The sequence below is a fragment of the Indicator indicator genome, chromosome 5, assembly GCF_027791375.1.
Source record: "Indicator indicator isolate 239-I01 chromosome 5, UM_Iind_1.1, whole genome shotgun sequence".
Taxonomy (NCBI): domain Eukaryota; kingdom Metazoa; phylum Chordata; class Aves; order Piciformes; family Indicatoridae; genus Indicator; species Indicator indicator.
This window is the reverse complement of record NC_072014.1, coordinates 14,565,717-14,593,200: the sequence shown is the minus strand read 5'-3', so window position 1 is coordinate 14,593,200 and position 27,484 is coordinate 14,565,717. Positions and strand designations below refer to the sequence as shown.

General features: G+C 38.5%; 1 protein-coding gene across 1 annotated transcript; it reads right to left on the bottom strand.

Moving 5' to 3' along the window:
* On the bottom strand, nt 1-24,392 carry CARF (calcium responsive transcription factor). The gene is made up of 14 exons (XM_054381141.1): nt 24,280-24,392; nt 22,707-22,926; nt 21,502-21,622; nt 19,165-19,294; nt 17,590-17,674; nt 13,087-13,276; nt 10,665-10,785; nt 9,658-9,801; nt 8,973-9,206; nt 8,451-8,613; nt 7,406-7,481; nt 3,904-4,034; nt 1,924-2,281; nt 1-119 (listed from the first exon to the last, which is right to left on the bottom strand). Exons 1-14 carry the CDS (start codon nt 24,387-24,389, stop codon nt 1-3), a joined length of 2,202 nt encoding a protein of 733 aa, XP_054237116.1. The 5' UTR covers nt 24,390-24,392.
* Between the last annotated feature and the right edge of the window lie 3,092 nt (nt 24,393-27,484).

The window sequence follows — 27,484 nt, the reverse complement described above, 5'->3', positions numbered from 1 at the left end:
TTAAATAGGTGAGGAACTATGGCAGTCTCTCATTTTATCTGGCTCCACAAACAATGCTTTTTCTCTTGGTTCTTGTTTAACTTGGCTCACACAGATAACACCCTGTGTATTTTCTTCAGCTTAAAAACAAAACAAAAATAATTGAAGTTCAAACTCCACTGACAATGCTTCAGCCCCAGTAACAGTATGCATTTAAAAGAAAAACATTTCAGGAACTTAAGGCAAGGCATTTGTGAGATTAACAGTTGTGTAGTGTGACAGCGTGCTATGTCATCTACTATGCTGTAGATGTGGTGCTACAAGACACTGCAAGTTAACATGAATTTACTACACTAAGGGCACCCTTCAAAACCTTTTATTAAAAAATGGTATGTTTGGAGATATAGAATTATTCTCACATAAAATGTCTTTTGTTTTTCCTATGGAAAATTATAACTACAATATTTATTTATTTTCCAGAGGAAAGGAGAAGTGGAGGTGCTATTGCTGAAAAACAATAAAGCATGTTGATGTAGAGAATGACTCACACTTAAAGCATGATTAGCCACTTCTCAATGACTGCACATACATTTTCAACGGGAAATACTTTATTCTTAAGTTAGCACTTGGACAAAAGCAAATCCAGAACAGGCAGGACTATTTTAACCAACTGCACATGCGTAACACATACAGGAGAGGGAAAAAAAAAAATCTTAGAGTTCACGCTGACTGAACTGCTAAGCTTAAGTATAAGGTGGTTTCTTCAACTAAAAAGGAATAATGTTTCAGAGCTTATGACAAAGAACTTGTCTCTGGGGAAAAAAAGTATTTATTCATTTTATAGGCAGTTCCTCCATACAACTTTGGAATGCCATCAATATTCTTACAATATTGATAATCTCACAATTTTCCAGATTCAGGCTGGTGATGATAGACTGAGACATCAAGCAGAAAAAAAGAGGAAATCCCAAAGGAACACTGAGTTTAGTTCTTGCTATAATTTTATATTTTACTACTTTTCTTTTTGTGCAAAATTGTATTTCTTTAAAAATTCACTTACAACTTTCATCACTCAAAATTTTTGAGAGGCTGAATCAACATCTAGATTGAACAATAGGTGAAAAACAGAATGAAGGAGGTGCATTTGATAACATCTCTGAAACTTTTTTACCCTGAAAACCGTTTCTTGGGAGAGTAGTAAAATTCAGCTATAAAAAGAGAAAGCAACCAGTTACACAAACATTTAAGTATGGTACACAGAAAATCTCTTAAATATAAAGCTTTTACAAAACTGCCAAATACCCCAATATTACTTTAACATGCATGAATTTCAGTATATTTCTTCATGTGCCATTTTATTTCTTCATGTAATCTTATATTTCCATCTTCAGGATATTACAGAATTTAGTACAAATGAAGTTTGGCTGACCTGCAAAAGCCATCAGGACATACGGAGAACATGACTGCTATGGCATTACAAAGGTGTAGGCTATGATCTATCACATCTTTACATAGATGTTCCTGCAAAACCACTTAATAGTCATCTTTTTAGAAGTCACAGATGATGTGCTCTTGTGCAATCTGATCTAGGCCAACCTGCTTTAAGCAGGGGGTTTGGACTAGATCTCCAGTGGTCCCTTCCAACTCCTACCATCTGTGATTCTGTGATAATTTTACCTAAATATTAGGAATTTTTGGTAAAAATATCATGTTCATCAGATAAGTTGGTATTTGGTCAAAGAAAGTGATAAGCAGTTTAAGAAGTCATTTTTTTATGTCAAAATCTAAGGTTTTGGGTTGCTGTAAAAACTAATTAGAATCAGCTAACAGAAGTTTATGCTGGAGTTCCCCATTATCAATGCATTTCTCTCCTTTCTTTGAGACACCAAACAAAATCCACTCTATTTTATATATTGACACATTATTTGGAACAGTGCAACTTACTGAGATCTGGATGGCTGTTCACAATCCGTACTGGAATAGTCTGTACATCTCCCAAGAGAATCTGATGGACTCCTTCTAAGCTTCTGGAGTCATCTCCCCCTCCAACTGTTACCAGCTGGCCCATGGTGACCAGACTCTGATCAGAGTCAGGTGGCGTCCCAGAAGCAGAGGTAGCAGCACTACACTGTGTTAGGTCAGCACTTGCTTGCAAACTGTGTCCCTGACTAAGTACTAGGGAATGGCTGGTTATTGCACTCCCTCGGGAATCCTGACTTGCAGGGCTGGGAGGGGAATTGCTATTTACAGTAAGGGCTGTTGATCCATTTGTGGAGGTAGAAGTTGACTGAAGCTGTAATCCCTGTGAAAGAGAAGGCAAAAGCACTAACATACCAGTATTTACAGCAGAAGGAATTTGCATTTAATGGTATGTTTTTTGCAATGCTGGAACTGGATAGCTTCTGACTTCCTATACATCATCTCTTTCAAAGAGACAATCCCAACCACCCTAGGCTAAGGTGGTTTTAGAAAACAATTAGGACAATGCTATCCAGCAGCATCTAGAAGACTACTTATGACCATAAAGTTCTGATTTTAGATTAATGTTGAGTTTCATATCATTCCCCAATACTGCCCATAACCACAAGAGGTAGGCACTAAAAGTTAAGCATACTGCTTTGAGAAAAAGAGTGTGAGAGGTGGAGCCAGGATGCCTTCAGAAACAGAGAGGAATACAAGTAGAACAGTGTCTTACTGCAGATGGTATTCTAGGGAAGAGATCGTGCATTTCATTGGGGTTCAGGAAGCATGAAGATAGTTTTTCAAAGCAGCAGCTAGGGAAGAAGGCTAAGAGACATTTTTGATTGGAGATAAACTCTAGAAGAAGCTCTTTTAGCACAACATTCTTATTCCCACTCTTCAGCCTCTCAACCTGGAAGTTTACAGATCCAAGCTGGGAGCAGTTTTAGGGAGGATTTAAAAAGAATCAATAAGACTGATTTATCTCCCCTCAGTTTTGTAGCATTTCCATCATAAAATGACTGGACCATGTGAACACCTCTGTTCCGTTTCTTCACCTCTGTTTTCATCGGAAAGAGACCCTCATGTCTGAGTTGCATGACATTAACAGGTCCCTGAACCACCCTGAAATGTGGGCTGTACTGCTAATGCAACTACTGTTCTCTTCAGCTGCAGTTGAGATGAAATATTTGCTTTCAAACATGTAGTAGAACGTGTCCAGAGAAGGGCAACCAAGCTGGTGAGCGGCCTGGAGCACAAGCCCTACGAGGAGCAGCTGATGGAGCTGGGGGCATTTAGCCTGGAGAACAGGAGGCTCAGGGGAGACCTTACTGCTGTCTACAACTACCTGAAGCGAGGTTGTAGCCAGGTGGGGGTTGGTCTCTTCTCCCAGGCAAGCAGCAATAGAACAAGGGGACACAGTCTCAAGCTGTGCAGGGGGAAGTTTAAGCTTGATCTTAGAAAGAAGTTATTCACAGAAAGAAAGATTGCCCACTGGAATGGGCTGCCCAGGAAAGTGGCGGGGTCAGAATCCCTGGAGGTGTTTAAGAAAAGCCTGGATGAGGCACTTAGTGCCATGGTCTAGTTTATTAGATAGGGTTGGGTGATCAGTAGGACTGGATGATCTTGGAGGTCTCTTCCAACCTGGTGATTCTGTGTGATTCTATGTGGAAAATGAATAGGTGCTTTGTTTGAGACAGAAGCCCACTACCTTCATCGTTTTGGTTTTGCCTTCACAACAGACTAACTTCAAATGGTTCGAAAGATGGCAGTGGGATCCTGTGTACCACAGCTGTATGTTAAATGTGACATGTGAGAGGGCAAAGTAAGCATTGACAGCTATTTCAAAAGCCGTGTTATCCAGCCAGTTAGGGAGGTTGATAGCTGAGAGAGAACTTGCTGTTCTCAGCTTGCCTTCAGCATTCCCAGTACAGAATATTAGTTCTGTAAACAAGCTGACTATACCTGAAGTTGTGCAAATATCTTGGGCTGAAGTGAAGACAGTGAAGGCAACAGCTGAGCTGTTTCTGGTAGCAAGGACTCCCCTCTCTGGTTGGATTCTGCTTTGGTGATTGCTGACTCCCCTGCTGAGCTTCCTACAGTGCCACAGAGAGGAAGCAGACAATTATGACATTTATTCTTCCTGGTTAAAAGCCTCCCCTGCAACCTGAACAACCCCCTTCCATCTCAGCATAGACATATATGTTGTTCTCTTTGTAGAAGAAGTTTGATGCTAAAGAAAAGAGATTTGGTATGAGAAACCGACAATACTGTAGGAAGGGTGTATCTGTCTGTTCACAGTAAAAATCAGGAGCACCAATAAACCCACAGTGGAGAGCAGAGTAATTGCAACCTATCCTGTGCTTAGAATTTCTTATTATAACTTAAAAGTTGAAGCACTTCTATGAAGGCAGGAATAAAATAATCTGACAATACATACACTTCAGCAAGGGCTCAATAACAGACAGGCATCAAAAGCGTTGTTTTCCCAAATAAAAATCTACATAATAAATCTGCTAAGTCATACCAGTTCCTTCCAAATATCTTTGTGAAATTAAGATGACTTCTATGCAATATAACACTAGAAGTCCACTTATCTGGAGGCCTTTCAGCCTACAGGTTACATCACATCCTCAAAACTCTTATAAAATGCAAGAATGACAGACAATTTCTGGAAAAGTTGTAAAAATTGAGGTTCATTTGTAGCAATTTCCCCAAGAAAATTTCCAGTGGGATCATCCCATTTTCTGTTTGAGCCACCCAGAACATTTTGGGCAAGATTTATCCAGACAACAGTAGACATTGCTTAGCCTCTTACTTCAGTTTCACTCCTCTAACTGTAAAGAGCTTGCCCTGTGCATGGAGGTTGGCCTGGCGAATGGAAAAAAAATGAGAATGCTCAATGGCAAAAATCTTTCTAGCAGGAAATCATACAAAAGTTTTCAGCAACCTAAGTGAGTGGAGATAAATCTTTCAACATATATACTAATTTGTCAAGTGCAACTCTTTATTGTAACTGACCATCAGATAGTCTATAAACCTCCTTGAATGCAACTACTTAAAAATTCAGGCTCTTTTTAATGCTATATAGAGATCCCATGAGTATATGTGAATATTCACATGTAAGGAGAGACAGTAGGTTTTCCCTTGAGTTGTATTCTACACCAACATGCCTAGGAATACAGCTAACAGTTCAGCTCCTAATCTACCCATCCATATGTTGCATGGGCATTCAATCAGTATGAATGTCAGAAGTTAATAGGAAAATAAACCAACCAGCCATCCCCAGGTGTTCATCTCACTTGTCATTATACTTCATAAAGGCATAAAAAAGAACACACTTCAGCTGGATAGCTACAGTGATTGTTGCAGCTAGGAGAGACAGAAATCCGTATCACATGGTGATATGGAGTTCTGCACAACAAGAAAATAAACAGCTGGCTTTAGCTCTGTTATTTTTTGATTAAATGTAAACTTGTCCCCATTCAGCACAAATTGAAATGGGAAAAAAAAAAAAAAAAGAGTAGTTTGAAAAGCCAGTGTTGCATTCCCATGCTGCTACTACTCCACATATACTAATGAGAATGCATTTTTTCAGTCACCCTTGTTTTCTTGTTTTTTTTCTTGGACTTGTAACACAATCATAAACGTGTGTGCCATCTGTACAAACGCATATTCATATATTTAAGTTATGCCAGAATAAAAAAATCTGCTTATATTCACCCTAAATTGGTGCACACGTGGAGAAAACTAAACAAATCCAATTCTTTAGCTTCCTTTTAAAATCAGTATGTCACTGGATGAATGCTTACATGTTACGTTTGATAGGCTACTCTGCCTTAGAAAATTATCTGTGAAAAACAAAGAAAGCAAGAATTGGTCTTCCAGCATTCAGACAGCTCACACCAAAAATCATCTCTGCTAGGCTCTATCACTATCTTCAAAGGACAGAGTAATTTAATTTTAAATTTATTATCAGCCAGCATGATCCAGCAGGGCATCTCACCCTACACGTAGTTCTAATTATGTGGATGTCATGTGGATCTAGTCACAAAAATGTTTATTTTAGTACATGGTTTGAAGTTGTAATAGGAAATAATTTTCAACAAAGGAAAAATAGTGTGAAGACTGACTGAAGTTAGGCTGATATTGCTTACCTAAGGATAAAATGGTCTCAGAAAGAGGAACTTACGATGTTATGCTAATGCTGTTTACCTTAAGATAGGAAGTAGTATACTAAAATAACTAGTTCCAGAGGAACCTAATCAATGATCAAAGGTTGGAGATTCCCAAAACACTAGACCTGCATCCTTGAGAGTTAACATTGTTCAGTAAAGTTAGCCAAGACCCCCAAATCGGTGTTCTGATGTTGAATTTATTTCACTGTAATATCATTATAATGTGAAAACCCACACCCTCTAGCTAGAAAAGCTCCCTACCAAAGCTAGCCCCCCCTTACCCTCTGTGCATGCATCCTTAAGATGAAGCAAGAAAGAAACTAACCACAGTGGCTAGTTAGTAGACTAACACATTGTACTCTAGAAATATCCACCAGTATGCCTGCTGTGTGGAATTATCCCCTAGTGCTGTTTTTGTGCACAAGTGGAATAAAACAAATATCTTGACTCCATGTGTTGACTGGCTTTTGCACATTGGTTAAAGAGCCCAGATTTGGAATAATGTAAGTTGCATCTTCAAAAAAACCAGACCTTCAACCATGAATTTATAAACCCCAAGTTTCTATAGAGGACAGAAGTTTAATACTGCTAGGTGGCTCAGCAATCACTGACAAGAGATGCTACTTTGGCTTCACATATTAGTGAGGAAGTTACACCACAAAGAACTGAAGAAACATCTCTCACAGCCCCGCTGCTATTGTGATGGCACCTGTGCTTCTATTTCTAGTCTAAGCATAAAGAAAAAATGGAAAACAGTGCCTTCAATTCTGACAACAGAAATAGTGTTTGTTATTCAGAGCCTGATCCTTGCAGTGGTAGTCATCAAGCCAATGACTTGGTGAGAAGAGGAATCACAATACACATTTGGACTCAAATACCCAGCAAGTACCCAGCTGGCTCCAGGGTATTGTGTGCCCTGACAGATGTAACTGCTCAGCAGAAATTTAATTCTCTCTGTACAGGTGTTATTAGCACCTTCATCCAAGGTAAACTGCTCTTTCCACATAACCATCCTGTTAAAATCTTCAGTTTCCTGAGGGTGCTGCGCAAAAGCCAAATTTGTAATTTTCATACTTTTGCCAACCCCATCAAGATTACACATATTTTTCCACACATACAGTCAAACAGTTAAAAAATAGCATGCCCAAACAGACAAACCAAAATAATCCTTAACTTCGGCTGAGTGACAGAACATGACAGCAACCTCTTTGGAAGGAAGCTGAAGTTCTGTGACATAGCTAATAAAATAAACACATTTGGAGACAGCAAAGTTCTCAGTGTAGTCCTACCATCTGAAGGTGGTGAGGCAAATGTAACAGTCACTGTTTCTGTGAGAACATTCCCACTGTCTGTAGTCCACTGCAGCTGTAAAGAAAAAGATCTCAGTTCTCAGAAAGGGTACAAATCTGTCTGCTACAGGAACATGAGCTCAATATGACACGTAGGAAAACAGTGTCTAAAGCAATGCTTTCTTGTTTTCTTTCAACTATGCATTTTGGGACCTCTTGGTTTAAAAACCCAAGTACTGTGAAAATACTTTAACATGCACTATACCTAGTAGGTCTGCTCATGACAGTTCTAGGACTTTAAAATAGAAAGCAATCAAATCGTTTGGCTGTCTCAGAGGTATCTTTCACTCACCTGGGCTCAAAGCAGTGTGGGGAGAGGGAAAAGGCAGATGATACAGTATGACTTAAGAGTACAGTCTGTCAAAGTCAATTTTAAATCAGCAATTCCTTAGCAGTCAGCCTCATAACTGGGAAAATCAGGACCTGTGAGACTAGGGACTGTTATTACTCAATTGGGGGAAGAAAACTAAGGAACAACACATAAGAGTTACTGAGCATTCTGAAGTATCTATTTCATGCTCATATCAGTTGCTATGAAGTGTATTAACATTTACATATTCAAAATGTTGTGCAAGCCCTAATTTAGACTGTACCTGAGACATACTTTATCCTCATTTTAAGCTACAAAAAAGTAGCAGTAGCTTCTTTGAAACAATGAAAAAGCCATGAAAATAGATTTTCCGACACTTTCAACTTTTTCTACATCACATGGCTTCTAGTTCATGCAATCATCACAAAGCGCTGACATTGTATAATTTGTCAATCAACTGTTAGCAATCTAATGCTGATAAATACAAATAAGGTCAGATGGTTTTATTCACACTCAATACAATCTTGCTCAGCCAAAGATTTCCCTGAAAATATTGCTGCTGGAAATACAAAGTCATAGTGAATTTTGGGTGAAATACAGCTTCGAGGCAAAAACTAAAAATAAAATTTTCAGTATTTAACTCCAAAAATCAAAAAGAAACAAAGGCAAATATACCGTTGCTGGGATACTTTCTGAGTTGTACACCATCTCGCCATTCCTCAGGGACTTCTGCACTTCATGAATGTGGTTCTTGATGTCATTCACAGTGGGGAAGAAGGACAGGTTATGTCTTTCTGGCACTTCGTCAGGCTTGAATAATTCTCTTTCCACATACTTTCTGCCACATGTTAAAGAACACCAAAATATGTATATTTCAAATATATTGTGGTATTTCCCTCTGTTATAGACACCAGTACCTTCTCCCTCCCCTTGTTGCAATGACAAGAGCAACCTAGAGTTCTTTGTGCATCTGCTACAGAGTTTGGAACTACAAATCCCCACTAATTCAATTAACTTTAAGGGGGACAGAAGCCTTTAGTGGCTTTCTACAATGAAATGGAAAGAGAAGACAAAAGTTGGAAAAATAATTCTTATGACATATGGGAAATATATTCAGTAATGCATCAGCACAATTATTCAAATGCAAAAGCAGATAGATACAGCACCACAGACTGAGCATGGGAGACAGTTCTGTACCTTAGTTGCTTCCTTACTGCATAAACCTGGTCTATTCCTTGAGACACCAATTCCCGGATCTTTTCTGCCACTTGAGGATGGAGTCGGGAAGGCAGAGCACAGTTCTCATCTCTAACAACTTCCTCCTCCTCCTCATGAGGAGACAGAGAAAAATGGGAGGGGGAAGAAGGGAGGCAGGAAGTTTCCATTTCATGATATTGGTGAGCATTCTGAGTGGGTAACTGTACATACCACCTGGAGAGAAGGAAAGAGTTTCTAACACACAATTCTCAAGAAAAGTTAAAACAATTAGTCTCTTGGGGAACATTCTGACAATCACAAACAACCTAGTCAGAGACATTTGAGCTGGAAAATAGACTCTGAGCTGGAAAATACTGCCTTTCAGAGCTCATGATCCTCTCATGCTTTTCAATGCAAACCAGATCAAAACCCCAAATAACACAACTATTTCTATTACCTGCACAAAAATATCTGCTTAAATTCCACAGCTTGGTGCTTAATACATTTACCAAATTAAAACTCCAGAGCCATCAAAGTCTTACCAACATTGTGGGACTTTTTGCTTTTGTTATCAAGCAAAAGCCTTAATGAAGTGGCTAAGTAAAACGTAAATCAAAGCAAGCAAATTATTGCTCCTTTTTGCTTCATTTGTCAAGACAAAGGGGAAAAAAAGTGGAAGCTTCACCTGAGGATACCTCCAGCATCTATCAAGTTCTTCTTCAGCATGTTGAATGCTTTCTCCTGCTCCATTCTTACGATTTTCTTGTCAATTTTAGGGTCAGTAGGAACCCTGTATTCCAGAAACTTTCGAACCTTTTTAATATAAATCCTTCCAAAGATGGGGGTGAAAAACAAACAAACAAACAAGCAAACAATCTCCTTCAGTACTCTTTGCCCTCAGGAGGGGGAAGGCAAATCCCCCATCTACTTCATATATCAGATATAATTATAGAAAAAGTTCAAGCAGAGTGTTGCAGGGGGTGAGGAGCCTCTAAGAGAACAGAAGAACTGACAAGGACACAACAGAGATGGATGCACTTCTGCTAGTCTTGAAGCAACTTGGCCAGAGTAATTTTGCACCTCAAACCCCTCAGTACTGTGAGAGTGCAACATCATTTCCGAACAGGTTTGAAACCAGAACTTAGTATTTACATACCTAGCTGCAATTGTCCAGGTGAACACACTCTTAACCCAATAAAACCTGAACAAGCATCCAAAGAATTATCAAGAACAAGGAAAAACACCCAACAACATTATTGTTGGATAATAAGAAAGTCCCCAGTGAAAAGGAATAACTTTAACTCCTTCAGCAAATAGGACATCTGCTACATTAGGATGCCTGACTGATGTGAGTGCAAGGAAAAGCTTGAAGGAAAAAAAAACAAAACAAGATGGCAAAGTTTCAGGACCAAAAGTGGTCACTAAAGGATACCACAATAACTAACTAATGCCCAGGCAGAAAATGATTCCCACTTGTATTTCACATTGTGACGCACTGCGGCTTTGCAACCTATCAAATCTCAGCCTCATTCAGTTTACCAGGACAGCATTTCCTCCTCCCTCTAAATGATTATCAACCTCAAGTTATGAAGGACACAAAGCTAAGAGCTACGATGCATATCAGCTACCAGCCTCAAACAGTGCTCTACCAAGGTTCACAGAACAGGACCCTGGTTTATAAACAATTCCTACCTTGCTGGACAAGTGGCTTTGTACACATGGCCAGAGGAGATATCTTGTTCAACAGCTTTCTTGGACTGGAACCCTTTCCTCCTTGGCCCATATTGGCACTCCATTACAATGGCTCTGCTTCCTGGGAACAGAAAGTAACACACTTTACTTATTCAACCAACCATATAAGTTATTACAGTAAGACAGTATTTACAGAAAAGACTAGAGTTCTGAAACTGTTTGTGACTCTTCAGAAGACAGAACACCTAAGTGTAGTAAGTATTCAAATACACAGGGGTGTAAGCCACAGAGCAGTTTCAAAGTGTTTCCCACAATAACTGCACTTTGCACACTCCTGCAACTTACATGAAGGCAAAATACTGTATTCTGTGCTGCTGAACACCACTACTTCACAAGACAAACAGCTTTGCAAGTTACTAAAGGAGCACAATGCTGGTAACAAACAGAAGAAAAGCAGAATAACTCCAAAATTTCTCCAAAATAACTGAGAAAATCCATAGTTGAAATCAAAGGCCCAGCCTCCTGTCTTAAATCAATACTTCAGACCATATTGTCCTGCAAATTCTTGCTTGCAAGTCTGACCTATCTTGTCTGCTAAATAACCCTGTTCAGTGTGGCACACCCACAGGCTTACATAAATACAGCTTATCTCTAAACTTGTAGCAAGTGTCTTCTGTCAGACCTCTAACACAAGTGGTACCAGGTATAGCATTAAAACAGTCAAGAAAGGAGCTTCTTCCAAATTTCTTCTGTGTCCATGTTTAGTTACTTTTCATTTATAATTCACATATTCCAGTATGCAGACAAGCAGCTGCCTACAGCACAAGTGATAACACCAAAACCATTTAAGCATCACAGTAGTAACATAATCTATTTTCATAAGATACCAAATGATTTACTGCTTTAGAATGTGACATTAAAAATAGATTTAAAAAAAAATGCAACACAAAAAAACCCAAAAAAATTAAAAGAATTATGTATAACAAACAGATATCTTTTCTCTTTTTTAAAAAACAAATTTAAAGACAAAGCTCTAGGACTAAAAATACTTCAAGAGCTTTAAATTAGTCCTTGCTAACACCAATCTCAAAAGCGATTTTATGAGGCCCTTGTTTTACAAAAGTATCAACTATCCATAATTCTTACAAACAATCAAGATTTGGATGATTCCTGCATGTTTTACGCTATAGGGAGCTACCCAGTTTCTCTGCATTTCCCCGTAACTGAAGCACAGCGGGGAAGGTGTTACAGTCGGGTTCCACTTATGCCAAAGGGATATATCCCTGGAGATTTGGTCCTGCACAGTCTAGAATTCAGTTACCTGGGATTTAAACTGCAGTTTAGTAAGTCACATTTACAGACTGTCCTCTACAGGTGTAAAGGATTTTTATCAATGCTTGTCATAGAGGAGTTATAAACTAAATAAAAATGTATTGGAAAGGTAACACATTATAAATACACATAATGCTTGTTTGGAGGTCTGAGCAGAGCAAAAAATATTACAGTTTAATAACCTGAGTCTCTATTAGTCTACAACACTTTAAAGAAAAAGAAAATCTATGTGTTTTTTTGTTCCAAACATCTTTCCGTGAGACAACTCATTTATCAGGCAGGTCTTACAGTAAGCTAAAAGACATCTCATAGACATTCAGGGGAAAAAAAAATGTGTAAGGTTTTTTTGCTTTATTCTTACCTTTCTTATAACTTCACAATTTACAGCTGAAGTTTTAAAACTGGTGCTAATGTTTCACTTTTTCAGTTACTTTCAGTGTATAAAAAAAAAATTAAAAAAAACACCACAAAAGAAAAAAAAACAAGCACACAACCTACTCCTCATTCATGATCTCTATGTAACAAATAAAACCTGTACATCGTATATCCAAATTAATTCACTAATTTCATGCATCATGAGCTAAATACATAATTACCAACCTCCCAAGTCTGCACATTCATTTTAAAAAACAAAAATCTGTCTGCTGAGGCTTTCTAAAATTTTTTTATACTGAGTTTCTTTAAAGGGTGCCATTTAAATAGTTCATTGACTTCTTAGAACAACTCTTCAAAAGATCTCCAAGTTAGGCAAGAATACTCGAACAAGTTCCTACCCTTTGAGAGCTTTCATGTCCTGATAGCACAGATCAGATCTCCACTTAAAGATCTCATCACAAGAATCTCCATCAAATGGTACTTAACTAACTTATTTCTAAAGAACAAAAGGAAATCACCACAATAACAGATAAGTCTGTGGTTTCAGGGAAACAAGCTCCTTCAGGCAGTCAGGAAGGCGGCCCAAGCTGTTTTCTTTTTATGTTTGTGCCTTGACTTTATCAACACTGAAGAACACCATAAAGATTCTTCTTTATGAACAGCTGACAACTAATTTGAAATTTTGAAAGTGGTTATTAAAACAAAAGTTGGTTACCTGCATTGACAAAGGGGATACCATCATATGGGACATACTGAGACTTCCACATCAACCGTGTGGCAGGTTTGGCTGGGCTTGGAGACTGGCGCGTCCCCCACACACTTTGTGTTTGCTGCTTGTGTAGCGTTAGAATGCTCTCTAATTCTGTCTCGCTCACACAATAGCCACGGTATGAGTCCCCAATTTTCTGCATGGAAAGGAGGTGAAATAATAGGATTATTCACCCAGCTGACTGCTGAACATCACCCAAAAAAAACATAAGTAGTCAGGGACTCTAGCATGCAAGGACACAGGCCCAGATTTTTGGTATTTTGTGGTGGTTCCCCCCCCCCCCCATTAGTATCCTCACAAATAGATTCACCATAGAATCTAGCACCAGAGTAGTCCCCACTGAGGTGAGGAGTTTGTCTGCACTCCAAGATCCTAAGTACTTCAAGAACCTCTGAAAAGATTACAGTTACTGCCAACCCTGATTTCCACACGACAATTTCACTCCCTGTTGTTTCCCCGACACACACTTCAGTTGCAGTCAGCTCCTACATCTTCAGCAAACATGTTCACTTGACTCCCACAGAGAATCTCTGAAGCACTAAAAATTGCCTGTGCATTTATTTCAACACACTCATGCTGCACTCAGCTGGAGTAGAATACACCTGCTGCTTCTACCATCACAACACTGTCACACTATCATTGAATTCAGTGTCTCACGTAATACTCCTCCCAATCTTCAGAGCACTCTTGATACTCAACATTACACAGATATATAATATAACAGATTTCCCATGTGCAAACTGATAATGGCTTCAACGAACTCTGCTAACCTCTGGACAACTCCAGAAAAACTGCATCTAACCTGACAGAAGTGGAAAAAAAAAAAACCAAAAGCCAACCAAAATAACAACAACCAAAGAACAAAAAATCCACACCCCTCAAAACACCCAAACAACAAAAAAACACCAAAGCAACAACAAAAAAGAACCCAAAATCCACCAAAACCTCCGCCAAAACCGAACCATAAACTGGCTGACTTTGCAACATACCCTGTGACATCTCTTCAGCTGCTCAGTCATGACAGCTGATTCAGTGCTGGTCTACCAGGGTCAGGCAGCAAGCAGTGAAAGCACTAGTACAGAGAAGAGCTTTCCATCCCAATTCGGATACCATTTTTGCTTCTCTTCATAGACAGCCCAGGATTAGGCTGAGCAAGCAGCTGGAAGTAACACCCAGAGTAGTTTGCCCGCTCAGTCTTTCAGCACATCTGAGGGGAAAATGCATGATGAACCAGTACTACAATCTGATGCATCCGTTTTGCCACCTTAACAACAGAGCAGCCAAATGTTTAAATAATACTGACACCAAAAGGAGCAACAGTCTCTCCAACGTTCTTATCACACAAATGCTCTAGTGACAACTGCAGAAAACCTGCATCATAGTCACCTACGAAAAACAAAATGCCTGTGGTTAGCATGACCTAAAGTCACAAAGAACAAATGAACACCTTGTGAATGGACTAGGCCAGCACAGTGTTACTGCTAGCACAAGCCCAAAGGCAGAGGGTTATGTATGTACCAGCTGCATACGTCCTTCTGAGATACCAGCTGCTTACACTTCAGCAGCCACAAGCATACCGTTCCTGCAGTTAAGGAAGTCTATACAGGCTGCACTCATACAGCTGTGTTGAGGAATAAAAGTTGGCAATTGTTTAGCCAGAGACTGTAAGTAACATTTCTGTCCACAACCTGATCTGAAACATCCATGAGAAGCAAAGCAGCCCAAGAAATGGCAGAGGTACCTTTTTAACAGGAACATGGCATGCCTGTTTTCGCAAGAGGGATTACAGTACCACTCCTCACAGAGAACATCGCATGACCAACATTTTTCTTTACATACCTTATCACTACAAATAGGTCATTGACTTCATTTCTAGGGATATGAAAAGACTGTTGTGGCAGAAAAGTAGTGATAAAAAGTTAATGCACTGCCTCCTATTCTGACTTTATTTCTGTGTAGGATTAATAATTTTCTCAAAATTGGTGAGAGCGAAGGAGGAGGAGAAGAAGAAAAATCATACAGCACATAGGAGCCCTGCTCTCTAGGAGCATCCAAAGTAGAAACAAATAGACAAATGAGACCACCTGCTCCACACAAATGACCTTATCTTTGTACAGCTGATTAATTAATGCAGGTTTTTATCACACTATTTTAGTATGCTGATACATGCTGGAAATGCATTCTGATCACACCACTGAAAACTAAGTAGGTTATACAAAATAACTTCTTTATAACTTTTTTTTTTTCCCCCCAATCCACTCTTTATTAATAATGTAATTACCTTGAAGTAATCAGATATTCTTCAAACCTTTAACTCTATTTTTTTTTCCCCTGGCCTCATCTCAGTAAGGGTACCTAAAAGCTTACACTGAAGAACACACATCAAGACTGCAGTTTTGCAGTGAAGTAATAGCAGCAGAATACCAGAAGCATTGTCTAGGCACAGCAAGTATAACTGGAGCATTTCAAAGCAGTCGAGGAATCAACACCACACACAGAGCTTTTACTGCTCTGTGTTTGCCTGCAGTACTAACTTCCAATGGAATCATTGCCCTTTGAAATTTGGTCTTGCCCAGCTCCCTGGGATATATGACTGGCATCATGTACCCAGGCTATGGCCACAGTATCTGCTGGCATCTTCTGTGAAATTCACACACACTGCTTAAAGTCTGTTCTTATTCTAGAAGTGACTGAAAGTGTGGAATTGTGAGTGGCCATATTTATCTGCACCTCTACTCACCTCTACAGGATCTCCAAATTCCAGTTGGACCCTTCAATATTGCTACTAGTAACAAAACATTCTGCAAGACATTCAGACCAGAAAGACAAATGACCCCTTAAAATCCCATGGTCTGTAGTCTGTGCCCGTGATAAGGCACATCCACCCTACCAGCCTCCAATGGATCTACACCATGTAACTGGCAAACATAGCAAAGCAACTCTGCTGATAGCACAAAAGGAGGAAGAGAATTTATTTATAATACTCCTCCTTGAGTGGGCTGACTCTGCAGGAAGAATAGCAACAAATTATGTTTTTTTTTTAAGAATAGGGAAGATTATTGCATACCGGCAATAGTTCTGATGATCACTAAAACCAGACATTTATATCTTCAGAACACATTCAAGCAGACAATATTTTTATTTTCTTCTCTTTAAAAAATAAGAACTCTTTTATAAATGCTGTTGCTGTGAATTTAAAACACAGCAGGTAAAATTTCCTTTAATAGACTCAGATAGTCCGAGTAGATCATAATACAAATCCTCCTCCAAAAATGAAACCAGTACAAACTTATTTAGATAAGGTACACTGATATTAAGACAGGAATGTATGTGCCACTGTGCCAAAAACACAAAAATAAAGGTTATATTATACTGAACTCTAACAACTAACTGACCATTTAATTAAATCATTCTCTTAATGTTTAAGTGTTTATAGTAGTGTACAGGGCCACTTGTATAAAAGAGAAGGCACATGACAATGAGGAATAAGTTAATATATTTAGTAATTTTAAAAGTGTTTCTAAGTGGATATAGGAAGAAATTAAATTTCTAAGTCCCTGCAACTGGAATGTCCAGTTAGCAGTGGCAGGGCCAGTAGGAAAAAACTCAAATAGCAGGGATATCTGAAGAGGTAAACAAATTAGGGACTACAAGTTTTCCTTTATAAAAGTAGTAACAGAAAGTAAAATAAACATCTATTAAGAAGAGTGTGGTAGCAGGAGAAAGCAGTAGATGATCCCTCAAGAATATTCCCATCTCCCCTTCCTTTTAAATGATTTATGATGCATTCTAACTGATCTCAGTCATCAGGAGAGTTCTGCAGTCATCCAATGATATGCAGACAAAGAGAGGGTTCTCTGTAGGTCAAAAGCCATCACAGAGAAGAGCACTTTGTAACAAAAGAGAAACAAGCACTGGTAACCATGCCGGTACAAAATGAAACAAAAAAGTACTCTAAGAGAATACCTAAAATAGAAATCCCCAGTAAAACACTGACATTAGGGCGATCCCTTAAGTGCCATGCTTGACCCTGAAAAGCCACATGGATTTTGATTTCTAAGTGACAACAGAAACTAATATGAACAGTTGCAGACTTAGGCCATATAAAAGCAACTTTATTTTTTAATTAATGGATGACTAAGAACAACAAAAATCAGTTTGCTTAGCAGAAGACAGCAGAGCTTGCACTGAAATTCAAGAGTGAACTCTTAACATCACACACAATGGCTTTTCTTAGTGGTAAACGACACTGAGATTTCAGAAGCACATTTTTCACTTCAGGAGCTGTTGATGGTTAGTTATTCTGCGAGCTAGTACCAATACTATTTTGTAATACCAGGAAGCTTGAACACACCTTCTACAACTACAAATGTTACTCCTTTCATGGAATAGGATCAGTATTTTGGATCTAGCTCATAAAACATTAAATCAGAATTCTTTGCAGCTCACCTCACAGTTCCTAAGACGGCGTGCCCAAGCAGGCGTATTTGGTGGCAGTGGCTGAAGAGGGATGGGAAAGTGATCTTCTACTACCCTGGAAGAAAAAAAAAAGTAAAATCCTATACAGATAGGCAGGAAAGCAACAATTTAGTACAAACTATAATAAATACATGGAATGAGCGCATTATGCATAACCCTAGAGCAAATGATAGGACAATAGATACTGAGTCAACTTGCCCTAAAAAGAAGGGGCTGGTTTTCTCCATATTCTATTTCATTGATAAAATAATTCACAGAAAACATATTTAAAAAACCTCACTATTTTCTGCATTTAAGAAGACCTCTGAACATTCAAATATTCTCATCATTGCTTGACAACAACAGACAAAACAGTGAAATAGACCAGCTGACCGTCTTGATAATTTTCTCATGCAGACGGATGGTGGAATGGTAAAGACTAAAACCAAAATCAAGCACTTGTTACATGTTGCACAGTTTATATTAAATTACTAAGAACTAGCTCCAATAACTACTTTAAGTATCTGGTTTCTCCATTCCCTAAATCCTGCAGAAGAAACAATGATTAGTCAGTATTTATTATTCCAGAAGTCAAGTGCATCACCTCCTTTCCAGAATTATTTTTCTATTACATGCAAAGTGTGTTCACAAAATCTATTCACAAAGTTGAATTTCTTCATTTTAAATGTTTATTGAATAATTATAATTTGTGCTGTAGACTATTCTAATGTCTTACATCTCAGTTTCAAAGGAGCATAAACCAATGCAAAGCTAGTCCTGCAATCCACAGAACAAATGTCAATTTTGGTGGTTTTCTTTTGTTATTGTTTTGTTTGTTTGTTTTTCTGCTGTTGTTTTGGTTTGTTTGGGTTTTTTTAACCAAAAGAGAATCCCAGAGTATTCAGAAATTAAAATAGTTACTTAGTATGGAGACAGAATCATGTGGGTATAGAGAGAAGAAACCAAACTATTTTAACTTTAGGAACTTTGCCAACTAATCTTCTTGTCTACGTGTTCCACTGAAACACACCACTAGCAGCTACTTTCTCATATTTTATCAAAGGAAGTTGAAGTTATGCAAAGCATAAAGATTAGGCTCTCCCTGTTACTGCAACCTACTGAAATCTCTAGCTAAAAAATTAATCTCTATGATCAACTCTTCTTGTAGAAGGATGGCTTATATAGGTTTTAATAAGTTTACTCAAATTCTCCCCCTCAACCTTCAGCTTTCTCTGCAGTTCCTTCACTGGCTCATTTTCAACTCTTGGTTGGCCGCATCAGTTTCTGCTTGGAGTCATTTCAGTAATTTGCACTGTGCTACTTTAAATGCCCACCTATTGTTCTGGTCAGAACAGATCAAACTATCTTTGTAATACCTTAATTGCTGTTTCAACTGCTCTGGCACATGCGAAAGTTGCCTGCAAGCACATAATTCACTAACGCTAACAGTTCATAACTCCACTCTAGGGTAATTTTGTGATAAACATTGCAAAGCAAAGTGCAAGAGAAAAGGCAATACTAGCAGTGGATCAAGATGATTGTTCATCCTTTTAACTCCTGGCCTACCTGGTGGTTGTTTTGTTCGACATGGTGAGCGATGCCTGTGGATGCAGAATGTAACTGCTTCCACCGTCTGTAATAGCAGCCACCGCCACAGTCTGCAAGTTCCCATCACCACGCTTCTCTTCCGAAACATCTTTTGCAAAAATAAAACATCCTTCTGGTTAATAATTGAACTCAGAATGGGGAAATGACAAGCTATGACTAAGCTCTGTGTGTTGGAAAAGCAAGTATTTTGACATATGAAATAGGATTGCTAGACCATAAAGTAGCTTAATAGTTGTGAATTAAGACTCAAACTCTAGGCACACATATGACATCCACTTGGCTAAGGTTGGTAGTACTCAAGGACTTTGGTAATCATGCTACTGCTAATTAATCCTTCCACAATAAAGCAAATAATCAGATGAACTTGTAAATTACTCTGCTTTACATTTCCACAGATTCTTACAGGACTGCGCAACTATTTTGTTCAGATGAAATAACACACTGGTTGTTGCTTTTAAAATAAGAAAAAAGGAGATTACAATATTGCTTTGGACTTAGAAAAGAACATCTAAACCTTGCACTTGAATCTGTTAGAAAAACATCTTGGTCTTTCTTTGTAACAGAGAGCAATCCATAAGTAAAAAAATACTGTTTATTGAAGCCTGTGTGTGAATACTTAAAAATGTAATGGAAATCTGAAAGCAGGCATTTCATACTTGGGTCTCAACACAAAAAAAAACTCCAGGGAGCTCCCTTTAGATGTGAGCTTTTGCCCTTCAATTATGAAAGTTTCTTTCCCCCATTCTGAGAAAGAAATAAGCTATTAACTCAGTACAGAAATCATTCTATCGGAAAGCTTCTAACAGAGTATTTGTAAGTGTGCACCTTACAATAACACCACTCTTGCTCAAAGCTTGGAGCACTGGTACCTTATACACAGACATATCCTTAAGACACTACAGCCTACTCTGAAGCCTGTGCAATTTTATGCATTGCAACCATGTGCAGGTAAGTGAAACTCAAGGGCTGACAGTCCATTCTTCTTGTCTTTTAATCTCCATAGTAAGCCAATGACAAGTTTTCCTATCTTTTAAATAACTACAAAGCCTTTCATACAGTAAATCCCTAGCGAAAAAAAGCCAAAAGAACAAAACACAAAAAAACCCAAAAACCAACACAAAAACCTGTAGCACTGTTGTGTTACATGCATTCAAATACTGTGAAACTCAGCTACTTGCAAAAAGGGATGTGGGATGAAAAACAGGAATACAAAAATACTACTTGGTATTAAAACCTTTACTGCTTAAAAAAAGCAGCAGCAATTCTTTTGTAACTAAAGATCAACTCAGAGTCAGGTAAGACCACATTGTAACCAGAGCAGGTTTACCTCTTAAGAGCAGGTGGAGAGAGAGGGAAGGAAGAGCATTAGGGTACAAGCAAGTTTCTCAATACAACGTCATGAAACCACATTCCAACTATCAGCAAAAAAGGATGGATCATGACTTGAAACCCAACTCTTTTTTCTATCCACATATTATCAGGATTCATCTTACCTTTGAGCTCTCATTCCACAGGAGTACTTATTTAACTAGCACTCAGATTTTGAAAATGCTAGAAGAGTTTAAAAACCTTGAAGAGTTTAACAAAATGTGACAACCTAGTTCCCAGACTTATTCTGTGAATGCAAACTAATACACAGCATTTTGTCACCCAGCAAGGCTTGCAGATAAATAATCAATGCTTTCAGATTTCCATCTGGTCCTTATCTAGAGAAAATGTTAAAATTTCCACTTCTATTTGTGCATCTCACCACATACTTAAAATTTCACAATTAACACGCTGAGGGTGAGTTGCATCTCATTTACTTCACTAGGAAATTAATTTCTACCTAGGTATTTCACTCCTGGCTTCACAAAAGATGGATCATCACCACGATCTCTGGAACAAACCACAAAAACATTAATTCTTCTGTCTGCATTACATGAATTAACAACTTCATGGAAAATGAAGGAAACAGTGAAAATTTGAAGCTGATAGTACAGCTGTCTGACTCTACACAAATACCCCTATTAATAGTAAGTAAGGCAAGCAGCAGTTTTGTGCTTGATATCTCAATCTACCTGTCACATACCTAAAGAGATCATAATAGCTCTTATTTCATAAGGCTTTTGTCCAACAGAAAACATGGCATGTGGAGCACCAGATTGATAATCAGGCGGCAGATTCAGTACGTATTTTTGTCTTACAACTGATAAAGGAAAAGCAATACATATGAACAAGGTGCTTAAAAAGAGATCATGCAGGATTGCTTAGTCACAGAAACACACATCCTCAAGTCCTACAGGTTAAACTCACCCTGTGAGCTGGTCACATCCAGAAGCTGACCTTGAGGAATAATCATTTGAGCCATTCCTGGCTGGGCAGAAGGAATGACATGCAGCACCTGCCCATTTTCTGACTGGCTGGCAACAATCATCTGTAAGGGAATGACACAGAAGCACAAATGGCACTAGTCTGTGTGGTGAGCATCATGTGGCACAACTAGGTTTCCTTATTACCAGAACGGCAAATATGTTGGTTGGAAATAAGGAGACTGCCTATTTACTACCGATTTCTTAAAATGACTTCTTTTCTTTTAAAATAATCCCTTAACTGATAAAAGGAGAGAAAACCCTTCAGGATTCTACAATAAGTGACACATTAATTTAAAATTTACAAGACTATTATTAAAGCTATCAAAAACCTGAAAGCCATTCACAGTTGAATTCACTATAACCCCATTCAGGGACTAGTAGAATTAATCAGAGCATAGAAAAATTTTGACTTTTACTCCCAAGAAACTGACCTCCATGGGCAGTGTTTTATGAAAAAACAGACAGAAGAAAAACCTCCATGACTCGAAAAAGATAATAAATGAAGTCTGGAATTCTGACAGCTTAACTCCTTATAGTAATACTCCCCATAATTACTACAGACTTGTTCAAAATAATATTAAAAAAACCTAGAGAACAACATAAAATACTATCTTGTTTATGATTTATTACACTTTAAATGGGTGAAATGTTTTTGGTGTCAGTGCAACACATGCCAACCAAACCCTCAGAAGAGAGAGTTACTTTTTTACAAATTCAGTGTTAAGAACTACAACGCAATGTTTTAAGTAAATTAATTGGGCGGGAGGAGGCAAGACATAACGGATTAGCTTATTGCAAATGTTCTAATCCCTGCAAAAAAGCCACAGGGAGACTTCTCTAGGGAATACAGAAAAAGTAGTGGTGGTAGAAGTATGAGATATCATCACACAATAATATCCATCCACACCTGATAATGACAAAAGATATAAGTTGTTGTTTAATAAAATTAGTAGTGGCTGAAGACAGGATTTGCGTACCTGAGGAAGGGCAACTGGAGTATGAACTGAATCACTGAAAAGTTCCACCTTGTTGCTTAAATCTGAATCAGCTGTTGTTACAAGAAACAAGCACCATGTAAAAGAGCTCTTCACAGAGTTCCCTCCCTCATCTGTAAGTACCAACCTGCCGTCTTTCAGACACACTCACCACAGCACTGGGTCCTCCCAGAGGCTGCAGCTCATAGAGAGGCTGCCCGGTCTGGTCTACCAGGTGAAATTCCTCCGCAGATTGAGGATGTGGCTGGGGTGGCTGTGTGGGTGCAGCTGATGATTGAGAACTGCCTGCGAGGCATCCAGTGGGCAAGGCTGCAGGAGAGTCACTCTGTCCAAACAATGGATCCCTGGAATCCATGCAGGTTAAATGCTTTCTCAGAGGAAAAGCAGCAAAATGTACTTCAATCTTGTGTGGCAATTTCTATTAAAAAAAGAGAAAAGAAAGAAAAAAAAGAAAAGACCATTTTAAACCAGTGTGCTGCATTGTATATCCGGAGGGAGCTGCTGTCCTTCTGCTAGCTAAAACTAGCTGTTCTATTTTTGTTTTCTGTTTCCATGCTGAAAACGTATTCATATTTCTGCTTCCTAAAGCAAGCTCTAAGGGGAAAGAAAATACCTTGTGTCCAAAATCTGTCCCCCAAAACTACTCATCAATTTAAAACATCTCAAGTCCCCCTAGAAACTGAGAGAACTTAGCGCAAAAACACCCAACTCGGTAAAATATCCATCAACTTGATTTTGACTTCAAAATAAATCCTTCTGGTCTGTCTTTAGACATATGCATTTAGCTATGAAGACAAAAATCTCTATATGCTTTCTTAATTCTTTAGCACAGGAGAAACAGAAAAGCAATTAAAGTCCAAGAATTACACAGTGCAAGACCAAGAATAAGGTTTTGCAAGTCTCAAAATATAGGTACTTGGAGCTTATTCTCATCAAGCTTGCAGAATCAAGCTCCTACAGCACATTTTGTTTAAGAAAAAAAAAAAAAGTAAATGTTTAAGCACAAATATCTATCTTGTTGAAACTCTGACAACACAAATATTAAGCATGTAAAAATTGAACACAGGCAACCCTTGTGTAAAGATATCATGCCAGGCTGTGATTTGGCCCATGTAAGGAGCGCAATCTGTTCCATGTCTTGCAGCCATCAAACAACTCTGACATTTCTGCTACAAAAATCTGTAGACTACAAAGAGCAGAGAAAAACATTTCTACATTTTAAAGTCAAACCTGGACTGTCTTTGGTATTGAAATTCTCTACTGTAAACTACATCAGACAAGCAGCATCAAATAAATGGCACTAGTTATGTTAAAGACCATAAGCATGAATGACATTTTATGTTAGCTGACGTGTAGCCAACACCCACACACGTCCTGCAACCCTGGATTCTTATTTGACCTAGTTTTTAACATCTCCTACTCCAAGGCAGGTCATCCAATGTTCTCTTTTTAAAAGGATTTTGTTAACACAATAAAACACATTTCTTCAGCTCTACAACTCGATCTACTAATATAACTGCTAGAGGTTGTCATTACACGTAACATCTGGATATTCATCAGTTCAAAACTGAATGCCACAAGAATCCAAGGAAAGGAAGTATTGTACTTTTTAAAAAGAAACACTGTGTAAAGGCATGACAAAAACACATTGGTGAAATATCATACTGTAAATTCAGACAGAATGTAAAGAAAGCATCCACAAAGACAGGACATTTTTACCTCACCTGAAAAAAATGTTTGCTGTTTCTGACTCTCCTGTACTATTACAGCTGTCTATGAACAAATCATTAGATCCTTCCATACCAATGTCATGGTCAGCTCCACTTTTTTCCATTACAAGATGACCTGGAGAAATTATAAAAGTTTAAGCTTTCCATATTTTAACCTCCAGTGAGACATTTCTGCACATGGTTTTTTTGACCTTAGAAACGTAATCTTACAACTTCTAATGCTGCTGCAAGCTAAGAACTCAAGAAATTCTTGCCTCTTTATCACTTTATTACCCACAGCAGAAAAATTTCAGTGAGTTGCTCCAGAAGCATAGTTTAGCCTTTTGTATAAGACTTGTCATTGCACACACACAAACCACAACACACACAGTCTTGTGATTTTCATCTAAATATGTACACAAGCACTCAAGCAACACCCATATGAATCTAGAGAACATTTGATATTTAAAGATAAGCCAGCACTGCTTTGCAAAAATATTAGTCATTTGCTTCCATAATCAACAGACAAGACACATGTTGCCCAAGTCTGCCATGCAGTCATCTTACAGTAAACTACATTTACTTTAGTGGGTTATAAAACATATAAATTAAATAAAATTACTATTATTAGTCCACAGCAGTAAGCTTTGGGCAGGAAGATCACCAGATTTCTGAAACAAAACTTGGCATCAATCATGTGATGAAAGACAAAAAGACAGAGTTGCCAGCACATCAGAGATTTATCCCCTATCCCAAAGAAAAGTACTTCAAGGAGCTCATCTGTCCATTGCAAACCTTGAGGCAAACAGATAACAATGGACAGTGAATTGCGACCCCCACAGGACAAGGCTTTCACTCAAGACAGTATGCTCTTTAAAGCAGTGATCAATGCCAAATATTCATAAATAAGACAAAATTACAAATTAATTTGGCCTACACACATAGTAAGAACTACGCAAATATACCAAACTGAATGGAAGAAAACATAATTCCTGCAGTTTGGGGTGAGGGAGAGGGAAGGGTGTAAAGGATGTTCCCCTTCAGTATTTATTTTAAAGACAGATAGCATTGTATTATTACATGACTCCTACCAGCTTTATCTTCTTCAGCACATAGTAAATTCCTTGAGATGGACTTTTTTAGCACAGGTATTTCAATACTTTACAGCTTTTGTAAGGAGAATGTAAGATGTTAGGGGGTCACTTTGAAAAGAACTCTACAGCCCTGGAAGCACAAATTTCTTTTGCTTTGCAAGATCTAAAGAACCACAGGCAAAGTAAATCCACATCTCCTTGGCTTCTGGATCTGAATAAAGCACCTTGCTGATACAACACATTGTGAAGTTAAGCTGCTCATATGCTCAATATACTAAATACTTTGAAGCAGATTTAGTTTTCCATTCAGTCTTCAAGTTCCAAATGATGTTATTTCATATTTGCCAAATATTTGTACCTTTGGATCTGAGAAAAATTATGAGAAGTTTCAGTTAAAATGTCTGAAGCATGTTAGCCAAAAAAAAAAAAAAAAAAAAAAAGAGAGACAGAAAACTAGGTTTCATTATCATTCAGTCATTTCCCCTCAGTTAAAAGATATAAAGAAGATCTGTCAGTTTTGCCAAAGCAGCACATTTAATTCTTTGAAGAAGTTTGTTTCAGGGACACCAATGGCACGTACCCTAAGAGTGCTGTAACTCAATTGCAGAACACAAGGACAGTTTTATCAGGACAGACCAACTGCCCGAGTAGCCCAACATCCTGTATTTAACAATGCTTAATGATAAAGCTCAGGGCAAAAATGACAGCAGTAGGGTAAATATGCAGTGATATTTATCCAGTTTCCCCTAACATTGAAGTGGGCCTACAAGAAAGCTGGGGAGGGACTTTATACAAGGGTTGGTAGTGATAGAACAAGGAGGAATGGATTTAAACTGGAATGTATACTGGATATTAGGAAGACATTCTTTACAGTGAGGTAGGTGAGATACTGGAACAGGCTGCCCAGGGAGGTTGTGGATGTCTCCTCCCTGGAGGTGTTCAAGGCTGGGTTGAACAGAGCCTTTAGCAGCCTGGTCTAGTGGAAGGTGTCCCTGCCCATGACAGGGGAGTTGGAACTAGATAAACTTTAAGGTTGCTTCCTACCCAAACCATTCTATGATTCTATGTATGGATGCTTTGTCACAAACAAGTAACTAACATACATGTATCTCTTCATTAACGCTTTACTTACTTGCCATAAAAATTTCCAGAGTAACACCATTGTATCCCACATTTAACAGCTTGAAGGAGAAACATGGGAATTTAATGTTACTGTACAAGATCAACAGCTGTATCCTCTGTGCACAAATCAAACAGCAGCTCTTCATGTCCTTAGCTCCACCCAAATTACTCTACAGGTTGCTCTCTGTGAAGTCCACCACTCCAAGGACGCTTCCAAGCTAAGGGTTACTGCATTTTAATGCCACAAGACTGCCCCCTTCACCCTACTTCCATTCACTTTGCTCAAAGTAAAGGTAAAAGTATGGTCATTGCTATCTTTGGCTCAACTCTGCAAAGACAGCATGCAACCACAGGAACAGCTAGCACAGGTGAAGATGTTTACCATCATGCTTTTCATGCAGGGTCTTACAGACAGATCTTCAAGAGACCAAACACTGTGCACTGCAATCTAGCCTACACATTGCCATCAGCAGTTCAGTTGCAAAGACAAACATAGTGATAGTTCAAGGTCATTTAACAAACTGCAAAAGGCAGTCCAATCTCCATTTATTTAGCCATCAACAACTCCCATAATAACACAGTTGGCAAAGCCAAGGGCACCTCTTGCACACAGCAGGTTCTCACTATTATCTATAAGTACAACTTGTGCAAAATCAGGAACAGGATTTCAATGCCCATTTTGAGGTGAACCTTTCTCATAACACTTGCAAGCTCCTTTCTGATGCAGAAACCCACACACTGTTTCCTAATATATAAACTTTTAGAGACATCAACAGAAAAGTCAAACTAGCATTACTGTAAAATCTCATAACTGATCAGTCACATCTCCACCCTGCCTTAAGTCAGGGTATTAGACGTGTGTATTTTCTTGTCTCCAATTCTTTATTCTGTGGTAATATTTACAGCTACCAACTACAAAAAGTGATCCAGTTCTTGACTGACATAATTTTAAGGCTTCACGTGAATGCTTGCTTATGCCTTCCCTCAGTTATGAGGCCTCCTGG